The sequence below is a fragment of the Dysidea avara genome, chromosome 7 (genome assembly GCF_963678975.1).
Source record: "Dysidea avara chromosome 7, odDysAvar1.4, whole genome shotgun sequence".
In the NCBI taxonomy this organism is placed as follows: domain Eukaryota; kingdom Metazoa; phylum Porifera; class Demospongiae; order Dictyoceratida; family Dysideidae; genus Dysidea; species Dysidea avara.
In genome coordinates, this window is record NC_089278.1 from 18,712,686 (window position 1) to 18,739,687 (window position 27,002).

The 27,002-nt window shown below is 36.4% G+C and overlaps 1 protein-coding gene across 2 annotated transcripts in view; it reads right to left on the reverse strand.

Annotated features, from left to right (window-relative positions):
• Positions 1 to 27,002, reverse strand: part of LOC136259675 (uncharacterized) — a 131,131-nt gene that overhangs the window by 68,356 nt on the left and 35,773 nt on the right. The window contains exons 12-23 of one of the 2 annotated variants that reach the window (XM_066053177.1): positions 22,346 to 22,483; positions 22,090 to 22,293; positions 19,750 to 19,887; positions 19,497 to 19,703; positions 15,124 to 15,261; positions 14,868 to 15,071; positions 11,548 to 11,685; positions 11,295 to 11,501; positions 6,883 to 7,020; positions 6,627 to 6,830; positions 3,258 to 3,395; positions 3,005 to 3,211 (exon numbers count right to left, since the gene is read on the reverse strand). In XM_066053177.1, coding sequence (XP_065909249.1) covers positions 3,005 to 3,211; positions 3,258 to 3,395; positions 6,627 to 6,830; positions 6,883 to 7,020; positions 11,295 to 11,501; positions 11,548 to 11,685; positions 14,868 to 15,071; positions 15,124 to 15,261; positions 19,497 to 19,703; positions 19,750 to 19,887; positions 22,090 to 22,293; positions 22,346 to 22,483 — 2,061 coding nt within the window. The remainder of the gene's footprint in view (positions 1 to 3,004; positions 3,212 to 3,257; positions 3,396 to 6,626; positions 6,831 to 6,882; positions 7,021 to 11,294; positions 11,502 to 11,547; positions 11,686 to 14,867; positions 15,072 to 15,123; positions 15,262 to 19,496; positions 19,704 to 19,749; positions 19,888 to 22,089; positions 22,294 to 22,345; positions 22,484 to 27,002) is intronic. The other variant, XM_066053178.1, reaches the window with a different exon arrangement.

The following is a 27,002-nucleotide window of genomic DNA, read 5'->3' on the forward strand; positions in this document are numbered from 1 at the left end:
AACTTTTCTGTTATTCTGTAGGACATCTGTACATGTCAGCAAATACTACATAATAACAGAAAATAATGTTTGGTGGAGGAAATGTTTGGTGGAGAATTTGGTGAATAAGGAATGATTTACATTGGAACTTATCTAAGCCGGTCAAAACTTTGGGTCGGTCACCTTCAGGCAGGTGGCTGCTTTTGACAGGTGGATTAGTGTATAGATATCTCATTTGGAGAAGTTAGAGTTGGCCCTTATGTGGTGGCCTTTCTTTACAGTGACTGTACCAAATCAAAACTCTCCAACTTCATAATTTTAATAGAGGCCTATTGTGAAGTTTCCACAATTCTGTCTAACCTTTCTCTTACAAAACTTATAGTATCATAAGATAATTTGCTACTAAACCCTCCCACAATATGGTGTTTGCACTAAAATCATGTTGTTATCATAACTGCATCGATATGTATAACTATAGGGGATATTGGTGTAGCTTCAGAAATGGAGAGTATTGACACTTCTGTTTAATCACCTTATGATACTTCTATACTATGCCTCCAACTGTATGCGTATTGCAACTTGGCCACATTCTGATGAGATTCCATACTATAATTTAATTTAAAAGTTTGTATTGGTATAGTAGTGTTCATACTTATACCCCCGGTAGCATGTAAAATTACGTATGTAGCCATAAGTCATGATCTACTTGCCATCTCAACTTCACACTTACTGTCATGAAAGAAGGGTATTAGAAGAATATTTGAACAAAAAATGAAAGTAATTGAAATATCCATTTTTGAAAAAAGTAAGATCAAAGGAAAAAGTCACATTTTTGTGGTTTTACCTTTTCCTTTTAGTAATTATAATGAATTATATATCACTTGAAAGAGAATGTAATAAGCATTCCAAAAATCTAAACAGAAAGGTTTTGTGATAATCACTGACAAAAAGTTATGGCCATTTTATTAAACTAGTGTAGAATTTGGTAATAAACTTGGAGTGGTCATATCTTAAAGGGAGATCAATAGCCAAATTTTGGTGTGAGAAAGTTTCTTAGTAGAGTCCATGTCTATGCCAAATTTCATGAAAATCGAAAGGGGTCGGGATTTTTTTTTGTTGATTTGGTATGGAATGACCCTAATGAATTATCTGCCATTCTTTATAAGCACACTACAAACTGAATCACATCACATGTATTTGATCGATCCAGACATTTGAAAAAGGGTTTCCACTCTGAGGTCTGGCAAACTATAACACCCATAATCCAGCTAGCTACCATATATGATGATATATGATAAGAGCAAGAATATTTCTGTTTCATTTTCGTACATAAAAGGAAACAATACTTACAGGCACTTGTTTACAAGGTCATAGTTTCTTTATTCCAATTGCCTTCTTGCTTCTGCATACAGAAAAAGGAAAAGCACTATACCTGAATGGGGTCACCAGCTCATGGTGGACGTACTGAGTTCTGTAACCTGTCTCTGTGATTCATTAAGCTGTAATATATTTGCCACATTTGCTTCCAAGTCAAATATCTTGTTGTTTTAACTGTTTAGCACTAGCTATAGTTCAAAGACTATTCAACTTAATTGGCTAGAACATTAGTAGTCTGTTCCTTTGGCACACTTAATTAAAGTCAGAGAAGCAATAAAATATCAAGGATGTGTGAACATGATGGGAATTTGCTCAGCTATATATATGCTGAGCTGGGCACATATGCACATCATAATAGTGACTGTACATTTCTGTATGATTGCGTCTCTGTGTGTGTGCATGCATGTGCAAGTGCATACATGTGCATGCCTAGTTTGCACAATACATTCTGAAGGCCTCATTACCCAGTAAGGCACTTTTTACAATCATTTATACCACAAGTACACAAAAAATTGGAATTTTCAACTAGAGTAGAGACCATAGCACATCGATAAAAAGTACTGTAACAAGCTGGAGTAGTGCACGATATTAAATCACAGTAAAACAATAAGAAGTGTTATATCCCTACTGTGCATTTCCATTATGGTATCTTGAGCCCAGTAGGGATATAACACTCTTTATTGTTTTACTGTGATTTAATATCGTGCACTACTCCAGCTTGTTACAGTACTTTTTATCGATGTGCTATGCTAGTTGAAAATTCCAAATTTTTTGTAAATTTGTTTGTTAACTTTGTTTGCAAAATAAAATTATTATGACTGGTGAACAGCGCATACCACAACAAAAGAAAGAAATGGCATTGCACTTTCCAGTTACCAACTATTGTCTGAAAAGTGAAGTATCCATTACACTTCGTTGCCAGTTTTGTTCAACCTTATTACACAGCATTACAAATCAAAAACCGTTTGAAAAACATCTCTGCAATTAAAGTAGCCACTATGAAAAATACGGACTATTTCCCTTACTAAGGGAAGCCATCATGTGCTACTGCCAAATCGACAACCTTTGCTGTCAGCCAAGATGAATGGGACACAAAGGAGGACACTGGTATGTCCATGAAGAATGCAATTTACGTACTGCAGTATGCCAAAGGCACCTCTCGGGTCGAAGTGACATCAAACAGGGAAAAATTAAGCCCGTAGCCTTAGCTGTTATCAAGTTATGCTTGTCTGAAGGCACCAGTCAGTTACTCAGTCAGTAGAAAATTCCACTAAATTAAAAAAAAAAATTCATAGCAACCTGTTGAAAGTGATTCAGGTCAATCTGAAAGTTTGTTTGGGCTTAGTTTTACCTAACCAATGCTGCCTCAGCGTCATCAGGGAAAATTGAGGCCGATTTTAGGGTGATGTTTTTTCATGGGCCATGCCTACACCTTTGTGGTCCCTACTATACAGCACTATCATACTGTATGATGATTGCTAATGACTATATATTGCAAACTAGTTCACTAGAAAGGAAGTCTGCACTATGTATGCTGCAAATGGTAGAAGAATATGCATACTTAAAAAATTTATTCATACATCAAAACAGGGTGTTTGGGTAATCCACGTGGTTACGGATTTTGGCAACAGATGTGTCAATTACTCACCATCATCATCCACTATAAATACTGTAGTTATACCCCTAGCACCATGAGTGACTCCATCGGGTAATGTAGAAAACACAATAGTAAGAGTAAAAAATTTATCAACTTCCAATATATTATCATTATTGATTGGAACACTAAATGAAGCACTGGTCTGACCAGCTGTGAATGTGACAGTGTATGGTCCAGAATCATAATCAACACCTCCTCCTGTGGGTACATTATGATTATAACTCACTGAAGAAATTAAACTCACCAAAAGCTGTATTGTTTATATTTGACACTTGTACAGTAATATCAGTTGATGATGGGTTACTGAGAACTAGTACAGGTTGTGCTGGTCCATCATCTTCATCAACATTGTATGTTGTTTGGGTGAAAGTGATAGTGATTTCTAAACAAATAAAATTTACTAAATATAAATCCACTAAACAAAATGGTAGTGTGGCATGTGGTCAAGAAAGCTAACTTGTTGTAACTGTATGCTGTTAACATTTGATCAGTTAGAAACAAGTCACCCTGTAGAGAGATTAGATAGAATGAAGTCACCCTGTAGAGAGTTCAGCTAGAAATAAGTCACCCTGGAGAGAGATCAGCAAGAAACAAGTCACCCTATCAAAAATCAGCTAGAAACAAAGCACACTGTAGAGAGATCAGCTAGAAAAAATCACTCTGTAGAGAGATCAGCTGGAAACAAGGCACCCTGACGAAATATACTTTTCAAGTCAGAGTCCAGCTACAAACAAATCTATCAGTAGAGAGATCAGCTAGAAACAAATCACCCTGTAGAGAGATCAACTAGAAACAAGTGACCTGCAAAGAGTTCAACTATTTTTCAAGTCACCCTGTAGAGAGATCAGCTAGAAACAAGAAACCCTGTAGAGAGATCAGCTCAAAACAAATCACTCTGTATAGAGATCAGGTAGAAATAAGTCACCCTGTAGAGAAACCAGCTAGAAACAACTCACCCTGTAGAGAGATCAGCTAGAAACAACTCACCCTGTAGAGAGATCAGCTAGAAACAACTCACCCTGTAGAGAGATCAGATACATTTCAAATCACCCTGTAGAGAGATCAGATACATTTCAAATCACCCTGTAGATAGATCAGCTCAAAACAAATCACTCTGTAGAGAGATCAGCTTGAAACTAATTACCCTGTAGAGAGATCACCTGAAACAAGTCACTCTGTAGAGACTTCAGCTAGAGAACATGTCACCCCATGGAGAGATCAGTTACATAACAAGTCACCCTGTGGAGAGTTGAACTCTCTCTCTACAGGGAGTTGTAACGTAGATGTACACTTCACAGGGCAACTTGCAACTTAATTTAACTATCTACACAGATACTTGTAATGTATCTGTAGGGTGACTTGATTGTAGTGAACTCTATTCGATGGCTTGTAATGTGCTTACACTCCAAACAGGGTGACTTGAAATGTAGCTGAACTTTCTATAGGGTGACTTGTAGTAGTCTAACATAGCTGAACTCTCTATGTTTGTGGCTAAGCTTACTATGGCATGATTTGAGCTCTCTGCAGCTACAATACAAGTCTCTTTGTAGAGTAAAACCAAGTTGCCCTATAAAACATAGTTCAACTACATTTCAAGTCACCCTGTAGAGAGTTCAGCTTCATAACAAGTTACCCCATAGAGACTTCAGCTAAATAACAAATCACAGATTCAGCTCCATATGAGTAGTCCTATAGATAGTTCAGCTACAAACAAGTCACTCTGTAGGAAATTCAGCTAAGTGCTGGAAAGAATAATTGGTGGGAATATTAGCCTCAGGCCTACAAGTCACCCTGCAGAGAGACCAGCAGCAATCTAATAACCCTCTAGAGAGTTCACCAAGTACAGGGAGTTCAGCCACAAAATAGTTAGCCCTGTAGAAATTTCCGCTACAAAGCAAGTGAGTCCATCAAGAAGTAAAAATCAGCTACAATCAAGCTACCAGAGTTCAGCTACAAAATATTACCCTGTAGAGCATTCAGCAATGTAAAAAGGTATCCTGTGGATAGTGTAACACCCTGTACAGGGCTCAGTTATGCAACAAGTCACCCTGATAGGTACACCATAATCAATTTAGTTCAAATTTATAACTAGTAAATTAAAAATTATAAATTAAAAAATGAAGTAGGGATCCAAACAATAAAAAGTAGTGAAACAAGAGATGAACGATGGTAGCTATTACAGCATAGCTTGGTGGGAAATCCCTACTTTGGCATGGTATAGCAATTATTTTGTGTTCAATACCAAAGTAGGGATTTCCCACCAAGCTATGCTGTAATAGCTACCATCGTTCATCTCTTGTTCCACTACTTTTTATCACTTGGATCCCTATTTCATTTTTAAATTTATAACTTTTAATGTACTAGTTGGTTTAGTTTTTTGTTAAGGCATACAGCTAGCTATAAACATGTGACTGTTCTATTAGGGTGACTGCTGTACTAGAGTATTTCAAGTCAGCCTGCAAAGATGTGCGTTTGCCAAAAGGGGGCATGATCATTGTGGTTTTAATAGATTATTAGAGTATCTCGAGTCAGCCTTCCAATTTAAAGGTGTGTAGTCATGGAAATACAGCTAGCATTAAAGGGGTGTGTCTCAATCAATAGATCGATAGTGCATAAACTAAAGAATGGGAGTGATCTTGTGACCTATCGTAAAAGCCATCTAGTACCGGTACCTCCGTACAGTAGCACGTAGTCTAAATAATCTTGTTGCATCTATTATGATGCTTACAGAAAGTGTTGATACGGAAAATTAATGCCTCGATATGGTTTCGTTGGATGAAGGAGAAGACAAGCAGCCTGATTCAAGATAAAAGAAAAGACAAGGCGCAGAGGGCACACACTCCTCAGAACCCCAAAAGGCACATCCCACTGGTGAGTTTACTATTGTGGCGTAAAATGGTAGCCGTGCACTGTTTCGTTTAGCCTCTAGGCTTGCGACTGTGGTCAGTCAGGCAGTAAGTCAGTAAGTCAGGCAGTCAGTCTAAAATTCAAGTTTTGGCAATTTTTAAAAATTCTAAATCCGGCCATCTGTTGTGTTTTATTTAATGCTATTTTATGAATTATATGGACTAGTACTATTCCATAAAGATGATTTCGTTTCATAAGATATTGCTAAGGTACTTTTAAAGGTGGAAATTTTGGTGGCGCATGAAAATTTCACCAGGATCTCTATTTAAACGGTACGACCGTACTGTTTGATAGTTACATGGTTGCATACAAACACTCTTTTTCTTGTTCAACCATTCTTCTAGTGAAGGGAAAAACACATTAAAAGGAAGCCGAAAAGCTACTGGCTTTGGGGCTTGCAATTACAAAAAGAGGTGATATCTATACCAAAACAACCAAGCTGTGAAAGTGTGCAACCCTTCAAAAATGGGTGAAAGAGCTGTAAAATCAAGTGGCGGCCAAGAAATGTCTGTAATGATGCTAATGCTAATAATTTTTAATTATCACACCGTCAAAATGATCAGTATTAGACATTGTAGTTGATGTCACAACTTTTTGCCCTAGCTTTTTGGAGGACACACCTTTTTCACAACTTGGCTATTTTAGTATAGATAAAAATACACACACGTACATACACACACTTACACACATACACATACATACATACCATCATCGTCCACTATGGTCACAGTAGCTATGCCATGACTACCAGTAGTAACATCGGTTGGAAGCAAGTTTGGATCAATAGTGACACTAAAGGCCTTATTGGTTTCAAATATGCTGTTATCATTTATTAGAATACCAAATGAAGCAATGGTTTCTCCAGCAAAAAACGTGGTAATATATGGTCCAAAGCCATAATCAACACCTCCTATGATATTATCATTACTATTAACATTTTATGACAATATCACCTTACTTACTAGTGGCAGTATTCTGAGTATCACTAACTTGTACAATAAAATCAGTTGATGATGGGTTACTGAGAACTAGTACAAGTTGTGCTGTTTCAGCATCTTCATCAACACTGTATGATGACTGGTTGAAGGATATGGTAATAGCTGTATGTAAATGGAATGAGTATCTTTATTAGCACTGTGAATGAACATTATTCTTACTAAAACACTGCAAAAAAGTTGGTGTCATAACTGTCAAGGCTTTGCACTTGTATACTTACCAAAACAATTCACAATCAATTGATAGTGTGAGGTCTATGACATCATAAGTTCACTATACATTGAAGCAATTAGATTTTTTCATGTAGCATACATTTTCTCATGTGTACTCAAATTTAGTAAAATAGGGCTTATGTACATGATGGGTTTTTGTTCAGCCAATCACATATACAGCCTTAGCAGTAATGGGTCATTCCATACCAAATCAACAAAAAAAATCCCGAACCCTTTCAATTTTCATGAAATTTGACGTAGACATGGACTCTGCTAAGAAACTTTCTCACACCAAAATTTGGCCAATTCTATTGATCTCCCTTTACGATATGACCACTCCAAGTTTATTACAAAATTCTACACTAGTTTAATAAAATGGCCATAACTTTGTCAGTGATTATCACAAAACCTTTCTGTTTAGATTTTTGGAATGCTTATTACATTCTCTTTCAAGTGATATATAATTCATTATAATTACTCAAAGGAAAAGGTAAAACCACAAAAATGTGACTTTTTTCCTTTGATCTTACTTTTTTCAAAAAGGATATTCCAATTACTTTCATTTTTTGTTCAAATATTCTTCTAATACCCTTCTTTCATGACAGCAAGTGTGAAGTTGGGATGGCAAGTAGATTATGAATTATGGCTACATACGTAATTTTACATGCTACCGGGGGTATAAGTATGAACACTACTATACCAATACAAACTTTTAAATTAAATTATAGTATGGAATCTCATCAGAATGTGGCCAAGTTGCAATACACATACAGTTGGAGGCATAGTATAGAAGTATCATAAGGTGATTAAACAGAAGTGTCAATACTCTCCATTTCTGAAGCTACACCAATATCCCCTATAGTCATGCATATCGATGCAGTTATGATAACAACATGATTTTAGTGCAAACACCATCAGGAGTTCATAATAGAGATTTTATGAACTCCTTATGCCATATTGTGGGAGGGTTAGTAGCAAGTTATCTTATGAAAGGTTTGACAAAATTGTGGAAAATTCACATTAACATTATGAAGTTGGAGGAGGGTAAATCATTCCTTATTCACCAAATTCACCAATTTTTCAGCTAAACTTTTCTGTTATTCTGTAGGACATCTGTACATGTCAGCAAATACTACATAATAACAGAAAATAATGTTTGGTGGAGGAAATGTTTGGTGGAGAATTTGGTGAATAAGGAATGATTTACATTGGAATTTATCTAAGCCGGTCAAAACTTAGGGCCGGTCACCTTCAGGCAGGTGGCTGCTTTTGACAGGTGGATTAGTGTATAGATATCTCATTTGGAGAAGTTAGAGTTGGCCCTTATATGGTGGCCTTTCTTTACAGTGACTGTACCAAATCAAAACTCTCCAACTTCATAATTTTAATAGAGGCCTATTGTGAAGTTTCCACAATTCTATCTAACCTTTCTCTTACAAAACTTATAGTATCATAAGATAATTTGCTACTAAACCCTCCCACAATATGGCATCAGGAGTTCATAAAATCTCTATTATAAACTCCTGATGGTGTTTGCACTAAAATCATGTAGTTATCATAACTGCATCGATATGCATAACTATAGGGGATATTGGTGTAGCTTCAGAAATGGAGAGTATTGACACTTTTGTTTAATCACCTTATGATACTTCTATACTATGCCTCCAACTGTATGTGTATTGCAACTTGGCTACATTCTGATGAGATTCCATACTATAATTTAATTTAAAAGTTTGTATTGGTATAGTAGTGTTCATACTTATACCCGCGGGCCCCGGTAGCATGTAAAATTACGTATGTAGCCATAAGTCATGATCTACTTGCCATCCCAACTTCACACTTACTGTCATGAAAGAAGGGTATTAGAAGAATATTTGAACAAAAAATGAAAGTAATTGAAATATCCTTTTTGAAAAAAAGTAAGATCAAAGGAAAAAGTCACATTTTGTGGTTTTACCTTTTACTTTGAGTAATTATAATGAATTATATATCACTTGAAAGAGAATGTAATAAGCATTCCAAAAATCTAAACAGAAAGGTTTTGTGATAATCACTGACAAAGTTATGGCCATTTTATTAAACTAGTCTAGAATTTTGTAATAAACTTGGAGTGGTCATATCTTAAAGGGAGATCAATAGCCAAATTTTGGTGTGAGAAAGTTTCTTAGTAGAGTCCATGTCTATGCCAAATTTCATGAAAATCAAAAGGGGTCGGGATTTTTTTTTGTTGATTTGGTATGGAATGACCCTAATGAATTATCTGCCATTCTTTATAAGCACACTACAAACTGAATCACATCAAATGTATTTGATCGATCCAGACATTTGAAAAAGGGTTTCCACTCTGAGGTCTGGCAAACTATATAACACCCATAATCCAGCTAGCTGTCATATATGATAATATATGATAAGCGCAAGAATATTTCTGTTTCATTTTCATACATAAAAGGAAACAATACTTACAGGCGCTTGTTTACAAGGTCATAGTTTCTTTATTCCAATTGCCTTCTTGCTTCTGCATACAGAAAAAGGAAAAGCACTATACCTGAATGGGGTCACCAGCTCATGGTGGACATACTGAGTTCTGTAACCTGTCTCAGTGATTCATTAAGCTGTAATATATTTGCCACATTTGCTTCCAAGTCAAACATCTTGTTGTTTTAACTGATTAGAACTAGCTATAGTTCAAAGACTATTCAACATAGTTGGCTAGAACATTAGTAGTCTGTTCCTTTGATACACTTAATTAAAGTCAGAGAAGCAATAAAATATCAAGTGTGAACATGATGGGAATTTGCTCAACTGTATATATGCTGAGCTGGGAACATATGCACATCATAAATACCATTGTGAAACATTCAGTGACTGTACATTTCTGTATGATTGTGTTTCTGTGTGTATGTGTGTGTGTGTGTGTGTGCATGTATGTGCAAGTGCATATATACGCATGCCTAGTTTTCACAATACATTCTGAAGGCCTCATTACCCAGTAAGGCACTTTTTACAATCATTTATACAAGTACACAAAAAATTGGAATTTTCAACTAAAGTAGAGACCATAGCACATCGATAAAAAGTACTGTAACAAGCTGGAGTAGTACACGATATTAAATCACAGTAAAACAATAAGAAGTGTTATATCCCTACTGTGCATTTCCATTATGGTATCTTGAGCCCAGTAGGGATATAACACTCTTTATTGTTTTACTGTGATTTAATATCGTGCACTGCTCCAGCTTGTTACAGTACTTTTTATCGATGTGCTATGCTAGTTGAAAATTCCAAATTTTTGTGAATTTATTTGTTAACTTTGTTTGCAAAATAAAATTATTATGACTGGTGAACAGCGCATACCACAACAAAAGAAAGAAATGGCATTGCACTTCCCAGCTACCAACTATTGTCTGAAAAGTGAAGTATCCATTACACTTCGTTGCCAGCTATGTTCAACCTTGTTACACAGCATTACAAATCAAAAACCGTTTGAAAAACATCCCTGCAATTAAAGTAGCCACTATGAAAGCTACGGACTATTTCCCTTACTAAGGGAAGCCATCATGTGCTACTGCCAAATCGACAACCTTTGCTGTCAGCCAAGATGAATGGGACACAAAGGAGGACACTGGTATGTCCATGAAGAATGCATTTTACGTACTGCAGTATGCCAAAGGCACCGCTCGGGTCGAAGTGACATCAAACAGGGAAAAATCAAGCCCGTAGCCTTAACTGTTATCAAGTTACGCTTGTCTGAAGGCACCAGTCAGTTACTCAGTCAGTAGAAAATTCCATTAAATTTTTAAAAACAATTCATAGCAACCTGTTGAAAGCGTTTCAGGTCAATCTGAAAGTTTGTTTGGGCTTAGTTTTACCTAACCAATGCTGCCTCAGCGTCATCAGGGAAAATTGAGGCCGGTTTTAGGGTGATGTTTTTCCATGGGCCACGCCTACACCTTTGTGGTCCCTACTATACAGCACTATCATACTGTATGATGATTGCTAATGACTATATATTGCAAACTAGTTCACTGGAAAGGAAGTCTGCACTATGTATGCTGCAAATGGTAGAAGAATATGCATACTTAAAAAATTTAGTCATGCATCAAAACAGGGTGTTTGGGTAATCCACGTGGTTACGGATTTTGGCAACAGATGTGTCAATTACTTACCATCATCATCCACTATAAATACTGTAGTTATACCCCTAGCACCATGAGTGACTCCATCAGGTAATTTAGAAAACACAATAGCAAGAGTAAAAAATTTATCAACTTCCAATATATTATCATTATTGATTGGAACACTAAACGAAGCACTGGTCTGACCAGCTGTGAATGTGACAGTGTATGGTCCAGAATCATAATCAACACCTCCTCCTGTGGGCACATTATGATTATAACTCACTGAAGAAATTAAACTCACCAAAAGCTGTATTGTTTTCATTTGACACTTGTACAGTAGTATCAGTTGATGATGGGTTATTGAGAACTAGTACAGGTTGTGCTGGTCCATCATCTTCATCAACATTGTATGTTGTTTGGGTGAAAGTGATAGCGATTTCTAAACAAATAAAACTTACTAAATATAAATCCGCTAAACAAAATGGTAGTGTGGCATGTGGTCAAGAAAGCTAACTTGTTGTAACTGTATGCTGTTAACATTTGATCAGTTAGAAACAAGTCACCCTGTAGAGAGTTCAGCTAGAAATAAGTCACCCTATCAAAAATCAGCTAGAAACAAAGCACGCTGTAGAGAGATCAGCTAGAAAAAATCACTCTGTAGAGAGATCAGCTGGAAACAAGGCACCCTGATGAAATATACTTTTCAAGTCAGAGTCCAGCTACAAACAAATCTATCAGTACAGAGATCAGCTAGAAACAAATCACCCTGTAGAGAGATCAACTAGAAACAAGTAACCCTGCAAAGAGTTCAACTATTTTTCAAGTCACCCTGTAGAGAGATCAGCTAGAAACAAGAAACCCTGTAGATAGATCAGCTCAAAACAAATCACTCTGTATAGAGATCAGGTAGAAATAAGTCGTCCTGTAGAGAGTTCAGCTAGAAAGAAGTCACTCTGTAGAGAAACCAGCTAGAAACAACTCACCCTGTAGAGAGATCAGCTAGAAACAACTCACCCTGTAGAGAGATCAGCTAGAAACAAGTCACCCTGTAGAGAGATCAGATACATTTCAAATCACCCTGTAGAGAGATCAGATACATTTCAAATCACCCTGTAGATAGATCAGCTCAAAACAAATCACTCTGTAGAGAGATCAGTTAGAAATAAGTCACCCTGTAGAGAGATCAGCTTGAAACTAATTACCCTGTAGAGAGATCACCTGAAACAAGTCACTCTGTAGAGACTTCAGCTAGAGAACATGTCACCCCATAGAGAGATCAGTTACATAACAAGTCACCCTGTGGAGAGTTGAACTCTCTCTCTACAGGGAGTTGTAACGTAAATGTACACTTCACAGGGCAACTTGCAACTTAATTTAACCATCTACACAGATACTTGTAATGTATCTGTAGGGTGACTTGATTGTAGTGAACTCTCTACAGGATGGCTTGTAATGTACTTAGACTCCCAACAGGGTGACTTGAAATGTAGCTGAACTTTCTATAGGGTGACTTGTAGTAGTCTAACGTAGCTGAACTCTCTATGTTGTGGCTAAGCTTACTATGGCATGACTTGAGCTCTCTGCAGCTACAATAAAGTCTCTTTGTAGAATAAAACCAAGTTGCCCTATTAAAACATAGTTCAACTACATTTCAAGTCACCCTGTAGAGAGTTCAGCTTCATAACAAGTTACCCCATAGAGACTATAGCTAAATAACAAATCACATATTCAGCTCCATATGAGTAGTCCTGTAGATAGTTCAGCTAAGTGCTGGAAAGAATAATTGGTGGGAATATTAGCCTCAGGCTTACAAGTCACCTTGCAGAGAGACCAGCAGCAATCTAATAACCCTCTAGAGAGTTCACTAAGTACAGGGAGTTCAGCCACAAAATAGTTAACCCTGTAGAAATTTCCGCTACAAAGCAAGTGAGTCCATCAAGAAGTAAAAATCAGCTACAATCAAGCTACCAGAGTTCAGCTACAAAATATTACCCTGTAGAGCATTCAGCAATGTAAAAAGGTATCCTGTGGATAGTGTAACACCCTGTACAGGGCTCAGTTATGCAACAAGTCACCCTGATAGGTACACGATAATCAATTTAGTTCAAATTTATAACTAGTAAATTAAAAATTATAAATTAAAAAATGAAGTAGGGATCCAAACAATAAAAAGTAGTGAAACAAGAGCTATTACAGCATAGCTTGGTGGGAAATTCTTACTTTGGCATGGTATAGCAATTATTTTGTGTTCAATACCAAAGTAGGGATTTCCCACCGAGCTATGCTGTAATAGCTACCATCGTTCATCTCTTGTTCCACTACTTTTTATCACTTGGATCCCTATTTCATTTTTAAATTTATAACTTTTAATGTACTAGTTGGTTTAGTTTTTTGTTAAGGCATACAGCTAGCTATAAACATGTGACTGTTTTATTAGGGTGACTGCTGTATTAGAGTATTTCAAGTCAGCCTACAAAGATGTGCGTTTGCCAAAAAGGGGGCATGGTCATTGTGGTTTTAATAGATTATTAGAGTATCTCGAGTAAGCCTTCCAATTAAAGGTGTGTAGTTATGGAAATACAGCTAGCATTAAAGGGGTGTGTCTCAATCGATAGATCGATAGTGCATAAACTAAAGAATGGGAGTGATCTTGTGACCTATCGTAAAAGCCATCTAGTACCGGTACCTCCATACAGTAGCACGTAGTCTAAATAATCTTGTTGCATCTATTATGATGCTTACAGAAAGTGTTGATACGGAAAATTAACGCCTCGATACGGTTTTGTTGGATGAAGGAGAAGACAAGCAGCCTGATTCATGATAAAAGAAAAGACAAGGCGCAGAGGGCACACATTCCTCAGAACCCCAAAAGGCACATACCACTGGTGAGTTTACTATTGTGGTGTAAAATGGTAGCCGTGCACTGTTTCGTTTAGCCTCTAGGCTTGCGACTGTGGTCAGTCAGGCAGTAAGTCAGGCAGTCAGTCTAAAATTCAAGTTTTGGCAATTTTTAAAAATTCCAAATCCGGCCATCTGTGTGTTTTATTTAATGCTATTTTATGCATTATATGGACTAGTACTATTCCGTAAAGGTGATTTTCGTTTCATAAGATATCGCTAAGGTACTTTTAAAGGTGGAATTTTTGGTGGCGCATGAAAATTTCACCAGGATCTCTACTTAAACGGTACGACCGTACTGTTTGATAGTTACATGGTTGCATACTAACACTCTTTTTCTTGTTCAACCATTCTTCTAGTGAAGGGAAAAACACATTAAAAGGAAGCCGAAAAGCTACTGGCTTTGGGGCTTGCAATTACAAAAAGAGGTGATATCTATACCAAAACAACCAAGCTGTGAAAGTGTGCAGCCCTTCAAAAATGGGTGAAAGAGCTGTGAAATCAAAAGTGGCTGCCAAGAAATAGCTGCAATGATGCTAATGCTAATAATTTTTAATTATCACATCGTCAAAATGATTAGTATTAGACATTGTAGTTGATGTCACAACTTTTCGCTATAGATTTTTGGAGGACACACCTTTTTCACAACTTGGCTATTTTAGTATAGATAAAAATACACACACGTACATACACACACTTACACACACACACATACATACATACCATCATCGTTCACTATGGTCACAGTAGCTATGCCATGACTACCAGTAGTAACATCGGTTGGAAGCAAGTTTGGATCAATAGTGACACTAAAGGCCTTATTGGTTTCAAATATGCTGTTATCATTTATTGGAATACCAAATGAAGAAATGGTTTCTCCAGCAAAAAACGTGGTAATGTATGGTCCAAAGCCATAATCAACACCTCCTATGATATTATCATTACTATTAACATTTTATGACAATATCACCTTACTTACTAGTGGCAGTATTCTGAGTATCACTAACTTGTACAATAAAATCAGTTGATGATGGGTTACTGAGAACTAGTACAAGTTGTGCTGTTCCAGCATCTTCATCAACACTGTATGATGACTGGTTGAAGGATATGGTAATAGCTGTATGTAAATGGAATGAGTATCTTTATTAGCACTGTGAATGAACATTATTCTTACTAAAACACTGCAAAAAAGTTGGTGTCATAACTGTCAAGGCTTTGCACTTGTATACTTACCAAAACAATTCACAATCAATTGATAGTGTAAGTTCACTATACATTGAAGCAATTAGATTTTTTCATGTAGCATACATTTTCTCATGTGTACTTAAATTTAGTAAAATAGGGCTTATGTACATGATGGGTTTTTGTTCAGCCAATCACATATACAGCCTTAGCAGTAATGGGTCATTCCATACCAAATCAACAAAAAAAATCCCGAACCCTTTTAATTTTCATGAAATTTGGCATAGACATGGACTCTACTAAGAAACTTTCTCACACCAAAATTTGGCCAATTCTATTGATCTCCCTTTACGATATGATCACTCCTAGTTTATTACAAAATTCTACACTAGTTTAATAAAATGGCCATAATTTTGTCAGTGATTATCACAAAACCTTTCTGTTTAGATTTTTGGAATGATTATTATTTCAAGTTATATATAATTCATTATAATTACTCAAAGGAAAAGGTAAAACCACAAAAATGTAACTTTTCCCTTTGATCTTACTTTTTCAAAAAAGGATATTTCAATTACTTTCATTTTTGTTCAAATATTCTTCTAATACCCTTCTTTCATGACAGTAAGTGTGAAGTTGGGATGGCAAGTAGATCATGAATTATGGCTACATACGTAATTTTACATGCTACGGGGGTATAAGGATGAACACTACTATACCAATACAAACTTTTAAATTAAATTATAGTATGGAATCTCATCAGAATGTGGCCAAGTTGCAATACACATACAGTTGGAGGCATAGTATAGAAGTATCATAAGGTGATTAAACAGAAGTGTCAATACTCTCCATTTCTGAAGCTACACCAATATCCCCTATAGTTATACATATCGATGCAGTTATGATAACAACATGATTTTAGTGCAAACACCATCAGGAGTTCATAATAGAGATTTTATGAACTCCTGATGCCATATTGTGGGAGGGTTAGTAGCAAGTTATCTTATGAAAGGTTTGACAAAATTGTGGAAAATTCACATTAACATTATGAAGTTGGAGGAGGGTAAATCATTCCTTATTCACCAAATTCACCAATTTTTCAGCTAAACTTTTCTGTTATTCTGTAGGACATCTGTACATGTCAGCAAATACTACATAATAACAGAAAATAATGTTTGGTGGAGGAAATGTTTGGTGGAGAATTTGGTGAATAAGGAATGATTTACATTGGAATTTATCTAAGCCGGTCAAAACTTTGGGTCGGTCACCTTCAGGCAGGTGGCTGCTTTTGACAGGTGGATTAGTGTATAGATATCTCATTTGGAGAAGTTAGAGTTGGCCCTTATGTGGTGGCCTTTCTTTACAGTGACTGTACCAAATCAAAACTCTCCAACTTCATAATTTTAATAGAGGCCTATTGTGAAGTTTCCACAATTCTGTCTAACCTTTCTCTTACAAACTTATAGTATCATAAGATAATTTGCTACTAAACCCTCCCACAATATGGCATCAGGAGTTCATAAAATCTCTATTATGAACTCCTGATGGTGTTTGCACTAAAATCATGTTGTTATCATAACTGCATCGATATGCATAACTATAGGGGATATTGGTGTAGCTTCAGAAATGGAGAGTATTGACACTTCTGTTTAATCACCTTATGATACTTCTATACTATGCCTCCAACTGTATGTGCATTGCAACTTGGCCACATTCTGATGAGATTCCATACTATAATTTAATTTAAAAGTTTGTATTGGTATAGTAGTGTTCATACTTATACCGCCGGTAGCATGTAAAATTACGTATGTAGCCATAAGTCATGATCTACTTGCCATCTCAACTTCACACTTACTGTCATGAAAGAAGGGTATTAGAAGAATATTTGAACAAAAAATGTAAGTAATTGAAATATCCTTTTTGAATAAAGTAAGATCAAAGGAAAAAGTCACATTTTTGTGGTTTTGCCTTTTCCTTTGAGTAATTATAATGAATTATATATCACTTGAAAGAGAATGTAATAAGCATTCCAAAAATCTAAACAGAAAGGTTTTGTGATAATCACTGACAAAGTTATGGCCATTTTATTAAACTAGTCTAGAATTTTGTAATAAACTTGGAGTGGTCATATCTTAAAGGGAGATCAATAGCCAAATTTTGGTGTGAGAAAGTTTCTTAGTAGAGTCCATGTCTATGCCAAATTTCATGAAAATCGAAAGGGGTCGGGATTTTTTTTTTGTTGATTTGGTATGGAATGACCCTAATGAATTATCTGCCATTCTTTATAAGCACACTACAAACTGAATCACATCACATGTATTTGATCGACCCAGACATTTGAAAAAGGGTTTCCACTCTGAGGTCTGGCAAACTATAACACCAATAATCCAGCTAGCTACCATATATGATGATATATGATAAGAGCAAGAATATTTGTTTCATTTTCATACATAAAAGGAAACAATACTTACAGGCGCTTGTTTACAAGGTCATAGTTTCTTTATTCCAATTGCCTTCTTGCTTCTGCATACAGAAAAAGGAAAAGCACTATACCTGAATGGGGTCACCAGCTCATGGTGGACATACTGAGTTCTGTAACCTGTCTCAGTGATTCATTAAGCTGTAATATATTTGCCACATTTGCTTCCAAGTCAAACATCTTGTTGTTTTAACTGATTAGAACTAGCTATAGTTCAAAGACTATTCAACATAGTTGGCTAGAACATTAGTAGTCTGTTCCTTTGATACACTTAATTAAAGTCAGAGAAGCAATAAAATATCAAGTGTGAACATGATGGGAATTTGCTCAACTGTATATATGCTGAGCTGGGAACATATGCACATCATAAATACCATTGTGAAACATTCAGTGACTGTACATTTCTGTATGATTGTGTTTCTGTGTGTATGTGTGTGTGTGTGTGTGTGCATGTATGTGCAAGTGCATACATACGCATGCCTAGTTTTCACAATACATTCTGAAGGCCTCATTACCCAGTAAGGCACTTTTTACAATCATTTATACAAGTACACAAAAAATTTGAATTTTCAACTAAAGTAGAGACCATAGCACATCGATAAAAAGTACTGTAACAAGCTGGAGTAGTACACGATATTAAATCACAGTAAAACAATAAGAAGTGTTATATCCCTACCATGCATTTCCATTATGGTATCTTGAGCCCAGTAGGGATATAACACTCTTTATTGTTTTACTGTGATTTAATATCGTGCACTACTCCAGCTTATTACAGTACTTTTTATCGATGTGCAATGCTAGTTGAAAATTCCAAATTTTTGTGAATTTATTTGTTAACTTTGTATGCAAAATAAAATTATTATAACTGGTGAACAGCGCATACCACAACAAAAGAAAGAAATGGAATTGCACTTACCAGCTACCAACTATTGTCTGAAAAGTGAAGTATCCATTACATTTCGTTGCCAGCTATGTTCAACCTTGTTACACAGCATTACAAATCAAAAACCTTTTGAAAAACATCCCTGCAATTAAAGTAGCCACTATGAAAACTACGGACTATTTCCCTTACTAAGGGAAGCCATCATGTGCTACTGCCAAATCGACAACCTTTGCTGTCAGCCAAGATGAATGGGACACAAAGGAGGACACTGGTATGTCCATGAAGAATGCATTTTACGTACTGCAGTATGCCAAAGGCACCGCTCGGGTCGAAGTGACATCAAACAGAGAAAAATCAAGCCCGTAGCCTTAGCTGTTATCAAGTTATGCTTGTCTGAAGGCACCAGTCAGTTACTCAGTCAGTAGAAAATTCCATTAAATTAAAAAAAAAATTCATAGCAACCTGTTGAAAGCGTTTCAGGTCAATCTGAAAGTTTGTTTGGGCTTAGTTTTACCTAACCAATACTGCCTCAGCGTCATCAGGGAAAATTGAGGCCGGTTTTAGGATGATGTTTTTTCATGGGCCACGCCTACACCTTTGTGGTCCCTACTATACAGCACTATCATACTGTATGATGATTGCTAATGACTATATATTGCAAACTAGTTCACTGGAAAGGAAGTCTGCACTATGTATGCTGCAAATGGTAGAAGAATATGCATACTTAAAAAATTTAGTCATGCATCAAAACAGGGTGTTTGGGTAATCCACATGGTTACGGATTTTGGCAACAGATGTGTCAATTACTCACCATCATCATCCACTATAAATACTGTAGTTTCACCCCTAGCACCATGAGTGACTCCATCAGGTAATGTAGAAAACACAATAGTAAGAGTAAAAAATTTATCAACTTCCAATATATTATCATTATTGATTGGAACACTAATCGAAGCACTGGTCTGACCAGCTGTGAATGTGACAGTGTATGGTCCAGAATCATAATCAACACCTCCTCCTGTGGGCACATTATGATTATAACTCACTGAAGAAATTAAACTCACCAAAAGCTGTATTGTTTTCATTTGACACTTGTACAGTAATATCAGTTGATGATGGGTTATTGAGAACTAGTACAGGTTGTGCTGGTCCATCATCTTCATCAACATTGTATGTTGTTTGGGTGAAAGTGATAGTGATTCCTAAACAAATAAAATTTACTAAATATAAATCCGCTAAACAAAATGGTAGTGTGTCATGTAGTCAAGAAAGCTAACTTGTTGTAACTGTATGCTGTTAACATTTGATCAGTTAGAAACAAGTCACCCTGTAAACAGGATTAGTTAGAAACAAGTCACCCTGTAGAGAGATTAGATAGAATGAAGTCACCCTGTAGACAGTTCAGCTTCATAACAAGTTACCCCATAGAGACTTCAGCTAAATAACAAATCACAGATTCAGCTCCATATGAGTAGTCCTGTAGATAGTTCAGCTACAAACAAGTCACTCTGTAGGAAGTTCAGCTAAGTGCTGGAAAGAATAATTGGTGGGAATATTAGCCTCAGGCCTACAAGTCACCCTGCAGAGAGACCAGCAGCAATCTAATAACCCTCTAGAGAGTTCACCAAGTACAGGGAGTTCAGCCACAAAATAGTTAACCCTGTAGAAATTTCCGCTACAAAGCAAGTGAGTCCATCAAGAAGTAAAAATCAGCTACAATCAAGCTACCAGAGTTCAGCTACAAAATATTACCCTGTAGAGCATTCAGCAATGTAAAAAGGTATCCTGTGGATAGTGTAACACCCTGTACAGGGCTCAGTTATGCAACAAGTCACCCTGATAGGTACACGATAATCAATTTAGTTCAAATTTATAACTAGTAAATTAAAAAATGAAGTAGGGATCCAAACAATAAAAAGTAGTGAAACAAGAGATGAACGATGGTAGCTATTACAGCATAGCTTGGTGGGAAATCCCTACTTTGGCATGGTATAGCAATTATTTTGTGTTCAATACCAAAGTAGGGATTTCCCACCGAGCTATGCTGTAATAGCTACCATAGTTCATCTCTTGTTCCACTACTTTTTATCACTTGGATCCCTACTTCATTTTTAAATTTATAATTTTTAATGTACTAGTTGGTTTAGTTTTTTGTTAAGGCATACAGCTAGCTATAAACATGTGACTGTTCTATTAGGGTGACAGCTGTATTAGAGTATTTCAAGTCAGCCTGCAAAGATGTGCGTTTGCCAAAAGGGGGCATGGTCATTGTGGTTTTAATAGATTATTAGAGTATCTCGAGTCAGCCTTCCAATTTAAAGGTGTGTAGTCATGGAAATACAGCTAGCATTAAAGGGGTGTGTCTCAATCAATAGATCGATAGTGCATAGACTAAAGAATGGGAGTGATATTGTGACCTATCCTAAAAGCCATCTAGTACCGGTACCTCCGTACAGTAGCACGTAGTCTAAATAATCTTGTTGCATCTATTATGATGCTTACAGAAAGTGTTGATACGGAAAATTAACGCCTCGATATGGTTTCGTTGGATGAAGGAGAAGACAAGCAGCCTGATTCAAAATAAAAGAAAAGACAAGGCGCAGAGGGCACACACTCCTCAGAACCCCAAAAGGCACATCCCACTGGTGAGTTTACTATTGTGGTGTAAAATGGTAGCAGTGCACTGTTTCGTTTAGCCTCTAGGCTTGCGACTGTGGTCAGTCAGGCAGTCAGTCAGTAAGTCAGGCAGTCAGTAAGTCAGGCAGTCAGTCTAAAATTCAAGTTTTGGCAATTTTTAAAAATTCTAAATCCGGCCATCTGTTGTGTTTTATTTAATGCTATTTTATGAATTATATGAACTAGTACTATTCCGTAAAGATGATTTTCATTTCATAAGATATCGCTAAGGTACTTTTAAAGGTGGAATTTTTGGTGGCGCATGAAAATTTCACCAGGATCTCTATTTAAACGGTACGACCGTACTGTTTGATAGTTACATGGTTGCATACAAACACTCTTTTTCTTGTTCAACCATTCTTCTAGTGAAGGGAAAAACACATTAAAAGGAAGCCGAAAAGCTACTGGCTTTGGGGCTTACAATTACAAAAAGAGGTGATATCTATACCAAAACAACCAAGCTGTGAAAGTGTGCAGCCCTTCAAAAATGGGTGAAAGAGGTGTGAAATCAAGTGGCGGCCAAGAAATGGCTGTAGTGATGCTAATGCTGATAATTTTTAATTATCACACCGTCAAAATGATCAGTATTAGACATTGTAGTTGATGTCACAACTTTTCGCCCTAGCTTTTTGGAGGACACACCTTTTTCACAACTTGGGTATTTTAATATAGATAAAAATACACACACGTACATACATACACTTACACACATACACATATATACATACCATCATCGTCCACTATGGTCACAGTAGCTATGCCATGACTACCACTAGTAACATCGGTTGGAAGCAAGTTTGGATCAATAGTGACACTAAAGGCCTTATTGGTTTCAAATATGCTGTTATCATTTATTAGAATACCAAATGAAGCAATGGTTTCTCCAGCAAAAAACGTGGTAATGTATGGTCCAAAGCCATAATCAACACCTCCTATGATATTATCATTACTATTAACATTTTATGACAATATCACCTTACTTACTAGTGGCAGTATTCTGAGTATCACTAACTTGTACAATAAAATCAGTTGATGATGGGTTACTGAGAACTAGTACAAGTTGTGCTGTTCCAGCATCTTCATCAACACTGTATGATGACTGGTTGAAGGATATGGTAATAGCTGTATGTAAATGGAATGAGTATCTTTATTAGCACTGTGAATGAACATTACTCTTACTAAAACACTGCAAAAAAGTTGGTGTCATAACTGTCAAGGCTTTGCACTTGTATACTTACCAAAACAATTCACAATCAATTGATAGTGTGAGGTCTATGACATCATAAGTTCACTATACATTGAAGCAATTAGATTTCTTCATGTAGCATACATTTTCTCATGTGTACTTAAATTTAGTAAAATAGGGCTTATGTACATGATGGGTTTTTGTTCAGCCAATCACATATACAGCCTTAGCAGTAATGGGTCATTCCATACCAAATCAACAAAAAAAATCCCGAACCCTTTCAATTTTCATGAAATTTGACATAGACATGGACTCTACTAAGAAACTTTCTTACACCAAAATTTGGCCAATTCTATTGATCTCCCTTTACGATATGACCACTCCAAGTTTATTACAAAATTCTACACTAGTTTAATAAAATGGCCATAACTTTGTCAGTGATTATCACAAAACCTTTCTGTTTTTAGATTTTTGGAATGCTTATTACATTCTCTTTCAAGTGATATATAATTCATTATAATTACTCAAAGGAAAAGGTAAAACCACAAAAATGTGACTTTTTCCTTTGATCTTACTTTTTTTCAAAAAAGGATATTCCAATTACTTTCATTTTTTGTTCAAATATTCTTCTAATACCCTTCTTTCATGACAACAAGTGTGAAGTTGGGATGGCAAGTAGATTATGAATTATGGCTACATACGTAATTTTACATGCTACCGGGGGTATAAGTATGAACACTACTATACCAATACAAACTTTTAAATTAAATAATTATAGTATGGAATCTCATCAGAATGTGGCCAAGTTGCAATACACATACAGTTGGAGGCATAGTATAGAAGTATCATAAGGTGATTAAACAGAAGTGTCAATACTCTCCATTTCTGAAGCTACACCAATATCCCCTATAGTCATGCATATCGATGCAGTTATGATAACAACATGATTTTAGTGCAAACACCATCAGGAGTTCATAATAGAGATTTTATGAACTCCTGATGCCATATTGTGGGAGGGTTAGTAGCAAGTTATCTTATGAAAGGTTTGACAAAATTGTGGAAAATTCACATTAACATTATGAAGTTGGAGGAGGGTAAATCATTCCTTATTCACCAAATTCACCAATTTTTCAGCTAAACTTTTCTGTTATTCTGTAGGACATCTGTACATGTCAGCAAATACTACATAATAACAGAAAATAATGTTTGGTGGAGGAAATGTTTGGTGGAGAATTTGGTGAATAAGGAATGATTTACATTGGAACTTATCTAAGCCGGTCAAAACTTAGGGCCGGTCACCTTCAGGCAGGTGGCTGCTTTTGACAGGTGGATTAGTGTATAGATATCTCATTTGGAGAAGTTAGAGTTGGCCCTTATATGGTGGCTTTTCTTTACAGTGACTGTACCAAATCAAAACTCTCCAACTTCATAATTTTAATAGAGGCCTATTGTGAAGTTTCCACAATTCTGTCTAACCTTTCTCTTACAAAACTTATGGTATCAGAAGATAATTTGCTACTAAACCCTCCCACAATATGGCATCAGGAGTTCATAAAATCTCTATTATGAACTCCTGATGGTGTTTGCACTAAAATCATGTTGATATCACTACATCGATATGCATAACTGTAGGGGATACTGGTGTAGCTACAGAAATGGAGAGTATTGACACTTCTGTTTAATCACCTTATGATACTTCTATACTATGCCTCCAACTGTATGTGTATTGCAACTTGGCCACATTCTGATGAGATTCCATACTATAATTTAATTTAAAAGTTTGTATTGGTATAGTAGTGTTCATACTTATACCCCCGGGCCCCGGTAGCATGTAAAATTACGCATGTAGCCATAATTCATGATCTACTTGCCATCCCAACTTCACACTTGCTGTCATGAAAGAAAGGTATTAGAAGAATATTTGAACAAAAAATGAAAGTAATTGAAATATCCTTTTTCAAAAAAGTAAGATCAAAGGAAAAAGTCACATTTTTGTGGTTTTATGTTTTCTTTTGAGTAATTATAATGAATTATACATCACTTGAAAGAGAATTTAATAAGCATTCCAAAAATCTAAACAGAAAGGTTTTGTGATAATCACTGACAACGTTATGGCCATTTTATTAAACTAATGTAGAATTTTGTAATAAACTTGGAGTGGTCATATATTAAAGGGAGATCAATAGCCAAATTTTAGTGTGAGAAAGTTTCTTAGTAGAGTCTATGTCTATGCCAAATTTCATGAAAATCGAAAGGGGACGGGATTTTTTTTTGTTGATTTGGTATGGAATGACCCTAATGAATTATCTGCCATTCTTTATAAGCACACTACAAACTGAATCACATCAAATGTATTTGATCGATCCAGACATTTGAAAAAGGGTTTCCACTCTGAGGTCTGGCAAACTATATAACACCCATAATCCAGCTAGCTGCCATATTATATAGTTATACAACGGCCACGAGTGCTCTGCCTGATATAAACGCACGAGCCTGAGGGCCGTCAGGCCCGAAGGCAAGTGCGTTTATACAGGCAGAGCACGAGTGCACGTTGTATAACTGTTATGTACCACTCACCTAATAGGTGGGGAGAGTCTCACAAGACAGCTGTAACACTTATAAAGGCCAGGTTTCTAACATCGATTGTGGGTAACCAAGCCGGACGTTGCGATGACGTTCACCCTGCAGTACTGCAGCCACCTGAGATATTGAAAGCTAGTACGCTATGGGTTATATCACTAACCTGCATTCGCTGTTCGACTCTCATTATGTAGTGCTCAACATACCAGCGTGATCACTCAATCGCCATATAGACTAAGCGCCAGACTAATCGCCATAGTGATTCCCTCGAGCGAAAAAAAGTAGCTAAATAGACGTTTTAAGTAAACAAAACCCAACAACTAAACGATACTAGTCTAATTCTTACCATTCACACTGGCTAAACACAAATCTGGTGGCATGACAAAACTGGTTACCACAATCGAACGTAAAGGTTAGTATTATTTAGAATATATTTGTTTTATTGAGTCATTGTTGAAGTGAACTACAGATTAACCTGGGCTAAGATGGCACCAGACTAGTAAGGCGTATAAGTACGTTTATATATATGTAGACTAGAGTTGTGGCCACCCGTGTTGGCTTTTTCGATCGCCATTGGCTGCTTGTAAACATTATACGTATTGGTGACGTTATGGCCCACAATCGACCTTTACATGTCAGGCTATAAAAGAATTTGAGTGATCTGTGAAGTGTCTTTCCACCTATCAGGTGAGGTGTCGTAGTGGTCTTCGCCACCGGCACTTGTGCTATGCTGCACAAAACCGCAGCCAGTGCAATATCTGTATATTGCACTGCGTTCGGTGCATTATAACTTATAATGCACTCGTTGTGGTCTACAAAACCGCAACAAGTGCGTTATAAGTTATAATGCACTCGCTGCGGTCTGCAGCAGTGCAATATATGAATTATGGCACTGGCGGTGCCTTTGAACTGCTTACGCAGAGTGGTACATATGATAATATATGATAAGAGCAAGAATGTTTCTGTTTCATTTTCATACATAAAAGGAAACAATACTTACAGGCGCTTGTTTACAAGGTCATAGTTTCTTTATTCCAATTGCCTTCTTGCTTCTGCATACAGAAAAAAGAAAAGCACTATACCTGAATGGGGTCACCAGCTCATGGTGGACATACTGAGTTCTGTAACCTGTCTCAGTGATTCATTAAGCTGTACTATATTTGCCACATTTGCTTTCAAGTCAAACATCTTGTTGTTTTAACTGATTAGAACTAGCTCTAGTTCAAAGACTATTCAACATAGTTGGCTAGAACATTAGTAGTCTGTTCCTTTGATACACTTAATTAAAGTCAGAGAAGCAATAAAATATCAAGTGTGAACATGATGGGAATTTGCTCAACTGTATATATGCTGAGCTGGGAACATATGCACATCATAAATACCATTGTGAAACATTCAGTGACTGTACAATTCTGTATGATTGTGTTTCTGTGTGTGTGCGTGTGTGTGTGTGTGTGCATGCATGTGCAAGTGCATACATGTGCATGCCTAGTTTTCACAATACATTCTAAAGGCCTCATTACCCAGTAAGGCACTTTTTACAATCATTTATACTACAAGTACACAAAAAATTGGAATTTTCAACTAGAGTAGAGACCATAGCACATCGATAAAAAGTACTATAACAAGCTGGAGTAGTACACGATATTAAATCACAGTAAAACAATAAGAAGTGTTATATCCCTACTGTGCATTTCCATTATGGTATCTTGAGCCCAGTAGGGATATAACACTCTTTATTGTTTTACTGTGATTTAATATCGTGCACTGCTCCAGCTTGTTACAGTACTTTTTATCGATGTGCTATGCTAGTTGAAAATTCCAATTTTTTTGTTAATTTGTTTGTTAACTTTGTTTGCAAAATAAAATTATTAT